This window comes from Mercenaria mercenaria, chromosome 12, assembly GCF_021730395.1.
Source record: "Mercenaria mercenaria strain notata chromosome 12, MADL_Memer_1, whole genome shotgun sequence".
Taxonomy (NCBI): domain Eukaryota; kingdom Metazoa; phylum Mollusca; class Bivalvia; order Venerida; family Veneridae; genus Mercenaria; species Mercenaria mercenaria.
In genome coordinates, this window is record NC_069372.1 from 78,879,146 (window position 1) to 78,887,191 (window position 8,046).

The 8,046-nt window shown below is 35.4% G+C and overlaps 1 protein-coding gene across 1 annotated transcript; it reads left to right on the plus strand.

Annotated features, from left to right (window-relative positions):
- The first annotated feature begins 513 nt into the window (after positions 1 to 513).
- Positions 514 to 2,875, plus strand: LOC123535217 (growth hormone secretagogue receptor type 1-like). The gene is made up of 2 exons (XM_045317779.2): positions 514 to 580; positions 1,833 to 2,875. Exons 1-2 carry the CDS (start codon positions 514 to 516, stop codon positions 2,873 to 2,875), a joined length of 1,110 nt encoding a protein of 369 aa, XP_045173714.1.
- Positions 2,876 to 8,046: the final 5,171 nt, after the last annotated feature.

The following is an 8,046-nucleotide window of genomic DNA, read 5'->3' on the forward strand; positions in this document are numbered from 1 at the left end:
CGCAGAATTTCTGTCTGGTTATTTGTTCAGACATGACTTAACACAGATTTGCATGGAACATGTCCTTCCTTTTATTTTCTAAATATGTTAATTCAAAACATTTCTGCTATGATTAATCGGCTGTCGGTATTTCTGTCATAGATGTAACTGTTTCAACGTATAACGACTCATAGCTACTGTTTGTGTAAGGAAATGTATGAACATTTAAACATGCAAAACAAATCTGCATAGTTTGGTATCATTAATGAGGAAATATCGATACAGTATTCGTTGTAATAAAATCTAAACTGCGATCGAAGGACCAACCAAAGCTAAAATTTGCAAAAGCATGTCATTAAGTAAAACTACCGCTATTTTCTCATGTACGATGAGTGTTTACTGAATTACAAATGGAGATAAGAACTGCATAATGCTACAGATAATCTAGAGCTCTATTCTAGTTATATTTGTTGTGGTTTTTCAGGTTGTGGATTTGACGTCGTAAGACTGTAATAACGGAACACATTTGCAAAAATGGAAGATATATATGCTGTAAATGGAACATGGAATAATGGGAGCAACAACACATATTTTAGCTCAGGTAAAAATAAAAGCTAGTATGAGCCGCGCCATGAGAAAACCAACATAGTGCGTTTGCGACGAGCATGGATCCAGACCAGCCAGGATCCATGCTGCTCGCTTTCAAAGTCTATTGCAATTAGAGAAACCGTTAGCGAACAGCATGGCTCCTGACCAGACTGCGCGGATGCTGGTCGCAAAACGCACTATGTTGGTTTTCTCATGGTGCGGCTCATATTTGTAACTACTATTTTTATATGTCATTATATGCCCTCTCCTCTGAGTCAACTAAATCACACATGACAATCATTCAATGATCAAACTTGTAATCTACGTGTGATATTTATCTGCGATCGTTTTGTGGGAACATGAACAAAACATTACATTATGCACTGAGACTTTCTTCTCTTGTATAATCCACAATGTATTCTACGTTGTACAGCTAACACGTCTGTCCTAGTACCTTCTGAAACGTATCAAACAATTCATTTCATCACCGAAATTCAGTTACACACAAATAAAATGAATACTGCAAGAATAACGAGAATGATATTAGAAATAGTGTATGCTTCAAAGTATTTCAAAGTATGTAAAAAGTATTTTGGATTCAATCTTGTTACATTCTTCTAGTCCTTTGAAATCGCACAGCACATTTTGTTTTACCTTCGCTCTCGGTCACAAACAATCTCGCGGACTTCTGCAAACGTTAATACACAAAAAAACGAGTATTATCCCTACATTAGCAGCAACCTCTTGTAATATACAAATATCATACATGTTAAAATAAGTTGTAAGGACATTATTTACATAGATAAAACATTCTTCTATTTACGAATAGTATTTGCATTGAATATATACTTAAAAGTAACAAACGATACAGCTCAACAATGTCTGGGGAGCGTTTAACAAGACAAAAATATAACAAATGGAGTATTTTGTACCACGAATGATGGATGAGTGTCTGTATAGACAAAATTCGATATAAGGTACTGTTTGTGCTATGTAATACTAAAAATGTTTGGTGTTTTTTTTTTATTATATGCAAGGCATTATATCCCCTTTATTGTCTTATCATTTTACAATTATCAGCTCTATGACCAGTTTTGGAGTATGTGTCCTTTCCGAAAATGTATAGGTTTAAACTGAAATGCTATCTCAATATAATGTAAAGATACAACTCGTTAAACATTTAAAAAAAGAAATTCAAAAAGCGTTCTGCCTGGGTATAACAAAATATACATTATAGTTATATGATATTTTCCGTTTCGTTTCAGACTATCCTGTACCCGTCGTACCAAAATGGGGATTCTGGGCAAAATTTCTGTCAACTCCATTAATTGTTCTCATAGGCTTAATGGGAAACGTGCTCTCCTTCATTGTCATGAAGACCAAACCATTACGTCATAAGTCGTATTCGCACTACCTCTGTGCTCTCGCTGTGTTTGATACTTTGACCTTAATTATCCGACAAGCAGAAAGTGTGGATGAGTACCTCGTGTCGTACCGGAAGACCAGTGGTATCTTCCATAACTTCAACGATAGCAGCTGTAAACTGTATAACTTTACTGTACATGTTATAACATTAATGTGTTCTTGGTTAGTTGTGTTTATGGCAGTAGAACGAGTAATAGCTGTGTGCTTTCCATTTAAGAAGGTTAACTTCCGGAAAGAAACTGGCGCAGCAGCAGCTATTGCTATACTTTTCGTCATAGTATGTTTGACGCAATCGTTCCGGTTTCTCATGATTGAACATACTATTTACGATGATAGGAACAATATACGAGACTGCTTGGCGGCACAGGACTACATAGAAATCTACACAAGCTTGGATGTATATTTCTTTCTTTGGACACTCGTGTTTGTGTTACCTGTTATTTTCATTATTGTTTGTAACAGCTTTGTTTTGTATCATATATTCAGGGTGAGAAAGGACCTACACAAGGAAGACAATTATCTTACATACAGAAATGGCAGAGCCCGTGAGCGGAGGCATAGAAGCACGTGGATGTTATTAATAGTGACATTTATGTACATAATAACATTGTTACCGTTATTTACACTCAGTTTAATAGTGGATGTAACAATTAAAGTTGGGTCTCTAGAAACTGCTAGGAATACGTATGTTGCATTAAGACCCTACATTGACGTATCTGTATCTGTCTCATTACTTAATTACGCTGCAAACTTCTTTATCTACGTTTTGTCGGGGAAGAGGTTCCGTTTTGAATTGCAAAAGCTTTTTACAAAGCAGAGGGTGATTACAAGAAGTTTTACTGCCAGGAGTACGAGGGAAGAATTATTCAGATATGGTAGTTAATTTAATTTGAAAGCCGAATATAAAATTGACTAAACACATTGTAACCGTTGGTATACTAATACAAACAAATAGGGACTTCAGACAAGAGAATATTTGTCACGCACACATGTCTCCCATCATTTACTATGCAGAAATTATAAAATGCCAAACTTAACGGCCGTACCTCCACTGAAACATAACACTCCAAATGCATATATAACTAATCTTGGCAGTGGTAACTCCTGTGAAGTTTGGTTGAATTGCGAAATAGCACAGATCAAAGACTTGACAAATCAAGGAACATGAATCTGCTGAAAACAATTTTATTAGAATATGACATTCAAGTGTACAGCTACGCTTCACACTTGTCACTCGTGAGGTTTGGTGAAATTCAGCCTAATTGTAAACAGGAGCTTGTGTAAAATAACTGTAAAATATGACAAATGAAGGGCTATAACTCAGATGAAAGTAACTAAACCTGAACATATTAATGATAGGTATAATAACTAGGCTAGGCAAACTCCTGTAAGGTTTTGTGAAATTCTGCGTAATGGTGTACGAGCAGTTGCCAAAATATCACAAAATTTGATAAACAAATCCCATACCTCTGCTGAAAATCTTCGAACCGGAATATTCCCATGACATCACAACTAGGATTGGCAACTTTACAAAAGTGATAATTATTATCACTTTTGTAAAGCTGATTGTAATTCCTCCTAATGGTTTTGGACCCATATTTATATTTGCTTTTGTTATTGTGGCCTCACATGGCTCTAGCTTGAACGGACAATATTTCTTTTCACATTGTCTTCAACGGTAATATACTATATCACGATAGTTACACATTTAGAATGTTCTGATGTGGCTCTATCCTCCAAATACAGATGTTATATTTTAAATTTTGAATCATTGATAATTCAAATTCAGTAATAACATGTATAAAATTCTTTTGAAGCAGAGAATGCAAGAAGAAATGTTAATTGCAGACATGATTTGATTAAGTATGAACAGATTATATGTTCTTTCATATGTTAGCCTATTTGCAATGAGGTTTTCTGATCATGTGCAATCAATGTTTATATATTTCTGCTACATGTAAGAAACATTAATGATCATTTACTATACCTGAATGTTCTTGTAATTAAAATAACCTAGTCACATTTTAGAAGCACATAAACAAGTGTAAATGAGGAGTACTTCTATCAAGGATTTATAGATGCTTATAAAAATCGAAACATCATTTACTTAAATGCACTGACATCAAGATTTTGGCTAAAAATGATCTTTCTTTCAAATTTAAGTTTGGTCATATTATGAAGATAAGAATAAGAGTTTCAAAACTGTTTTAAAAATGCCAAATTAAGAAAAATAAGATGACCAGATCAGGAATCGAAGCTATAAAGAAGTTTTCCGCTATCGTTACCAATACCGCTATAGAGGATTAAGTGTTCAATGAGCGTTAAATATAGTTATTATATATGTTACTATAAATAGTAATAAACAAGCCGTTAAAACAGTCATTACGGCCTCTGTTGTTCTCCGTGACTATTTGATAAACGACATTGTGTCTGAAATCATTAGTCCTCCACCTCTTATTCATGTGGGGAAGTTGGCAGTTACTTACGGAGAACAGGTTTGTACTGGTACAGAATCCAGGAACACTGGTTATGTTAACTGCCCGCAGTTACATGACTGAAATACTGTTGAAAAATGGCGTTAAACCAAAAACAAACAAACAAACAAACAAACGAATCCATAATGACGCAGTGCGCCTCACGCGCCATAATCATAATGGCCCCTGGTAACCGGAATGTCAGCGCGTTCTGACGTTGACGTCATGTAGCAACGTCATTATGGCGGGCGAAAGGGTGCTGATTCATTTTCAGATCGATTGTCAAATATTGATGGCATTGTTGATGAAAAAGCAATACAAATAATGTTTTCAAGTTTTTTAGAATATGTGAAATGAAAATACCAAGATAAATTTATATGAAGTGTAGGTATATAATAAAAAGGTCAATAAACGGCTTGTTGTGCCTTCTAGCCATAATGGCACACCTAGTTCCATAATTATGAGACTAGGTGTGCCATTATGGCAAGAAGGCACAACCGAGTCGTATATTAACCTCTTAATATTTATAACGTAGCATAACTTTATCAACATAAATGTCATAATACAATTATAGCCTCAACAGACCTATAGTAAAGACATGAATTTCCATAGAATAACAAGAATTCATATGATAAAAACAACATTGTGAAACGAGAATATATATATTTTGCTGTTCAGCAACGTAATACAAACGATGTTAATTAATGACCGTACAATATCTAGCATTGTTTACCGTACAATCTCTACAATTCTTCATCTCTAGCATATCTAGCATTGTTTATCTACCATGCAATTCTAGCATTGTCTACCGTACAATCTCTAGCGTCGTTTACCGTGCAATCTCTAGAATTCTTCACCATGCAATCTCTAGCATTGTCTACCGTACAATCTCTAGCGTCGTTTACCGTGCAATCTCTAGAATTCTTCACCATGCAATCTCTAGCATTGTCTACCGTACAATCTCTACCGTGCAATCTCTAGAATTCTTCACCATGCAATCTCTAGCATTGTCTCCGTACAATCTCTACCGTGCAATCTCTAGAATTCTTCACCATGCAAGCTCTAGCATTGTCTACCGTACAATCTCTACCGTGTAATCTCTAGAATTCTTCACCATGCAAGCTCTGGCATTGTCTACCGTACAAACTCTAGCGTCGTTTACCGTGCACGACTGCTTGTTTTATCTTTGAATAAGGGATATAAACTTCAACTTCAACGAAGTACTCTCCAACGCCTCTGTGGACATCGACTGGAGAGGAGGATTAGAAAATGTCTAATGTTCTTTGGTTAATCCACACATATGAGAGACCTATGTTATCTAAAATTGTTTTAATCTGGCTTGCCCAATTCGTATTCTTATATGAGATATTATTTGCATAATATGCCAGCATTTCATAAAATTGGACGATCAAAGGGTTTGATTATTTAAGAATGACATTTATTACGTGTCATTAATTCTGCCTGATTGAATACAATGGAACGTCAAGACGGTCTTATGTTGAAAGTGACTGATGTACCTGGTTAAATGTCGTTCTGTTGAGTCCGAGATACAATACTGAGGGTGGAAATCACAATGTTTCCGAAATTTTGCGGTATCTTTATACGTTTCACATAATAATTGTTTAGCTAGAAACATGCTTTAGATTTAAGATATCAAAATGCTGCTTCAAAACAAAAGCCAGACGGTAGGATGACCCAAGCCTGAATGCAACACAGAAAGGTCTATTACGTAATTTATATCATTATTTGAAAATTTAGTAGGTCTTAACATAAGTTATTAAAAAGTTGTTGTTTTTTTTGCACGAATATCTTGCCCCGTGCTCACAAAACATTTTCAGTCTCAGCTGAAACTTTACTTGTCATTTATATATAAACAGCATGTTTAAAACTAAATTTTAAATTAATACCTATTTTCAAGTGACTATTCAGTATTAATGGTTAGTCTTAGTTGGAATTTAACCTTGAATGTTTAGTAAAATCGATATTAAAATTTAAAACTCAAACTCAGCTGAGACCGAAAAGGTTTTGTGAACACAGGGCATGGCTGCCAAGTTGCCAATATTTCTTTCTAAGTCATTTAGACAGTGTACTTACATTCAGTTCCAAAAGAAAGTGTGCACTTAGTTTTCTGTTATTTTTTCTCGGTTATTTTCATGAAAACTTATAATGTTTGGTACCAAAATTTAAATCAGTTCGTAAACAAATTGGTGTGCATTTTAGATTTTGAGTTATAACTGAGAGTTAGTGTATGAAAAAAATGAAACAAAAACGTCGGGGAATTTTTTGAAATATTTAAACTTAAAAAGTGCACACTTTCTTTTGGAACTGAGTATAGAATGGACACGTATTTAACAGGCGTTACATTAATTTAATGGTATAATTAGATGTAATGGCGTTTGAATCATACACTACTAGCCGGTAGTTTTTTTGTTGTTGTTTTTTTATTTGAATGCAGGGGTATTGTTACGGATCACTGATTTGACCATAACATTTTGTGTTGAAATGAAATATCTTTTGCGTAAAAAGAGTCAACTATTAAACTTTTGTCAACTAAAGTTTCAGTTATCTGTGTGCCATAGTCTTTGTATGAGCCCAGCCGCTTAGTTCAAGAAGAAGAGCGCAGACCTACGGTTCATGGGGTCTTGGGTTCGATTCCCTGGCGCGGCGTATGTTCTCCGTGGGACTTTGATAAACGACATTATGCCTGAAATTATTTGTCCTACACCTCTGATTCATACGGGGAAGTTGGCCGTTACTTGTGGAGAACAGGTTTATACTGGTACAGTACCCAGGAAGACTGGTTAGGTTAACTGCTTGCCGTTACGTAAATGAAATACTAATGCAAAACGGAGTTAAACTTATAACAAACAAAAGCCAACAAATAGGTTTTGTATAATTCGGTTCCAGTTGGAAAAATTGATACGCTTTGTATAAGTTTGTTAATATCGTATATTTTCGTCTCAAAAGAGTAAAAATACGTTTTTGCATGCCTTTCGACCTGAGTCTCGCTTAAAATCTCTTACACTTAAACAGGGGTCAAATATTTTTGAGGCGTCTATCTATACATAGGAATCAATGCCTTTCAGTTTCTGATCAGGTAAATAATTCCATGACCCCCCCCCCCCCCCCCCCCCGGTCTTAAAAGCAAAACAAACAGCCAGAATAGACGTTTTTACACCAAATTTCCCTCTGCCGTAAACGATATCCTATATTTGAACTCCTCGGCGGGATGGGCATCATTTAAAAATGCCCTCTGCGGTAAAGTTTATCATGCGTGACTATACCCGGGTCCCTTTGGAGGGTTAGAACTTCGGTGTAGACGTACGGACAGACTTGAAACGCCAGGATTATCCCCAGATGATTGATCGCTTGAGATAAACCCGATCAAATTATTTTGTAAACACTTCGAATTGGGCCATTGAATATGATTTTCGCAACAATTTTAATAAACGTTCAATTTTAACAGCTGAATACTTTTTTATTTCGCAAAGTTGGCGACCAGTATTAACTATATAATATGTTTAGGCATTTACACGTATGCTTGCACCAAAATATCTTCATGGAAAGTCGAAATGAAAAA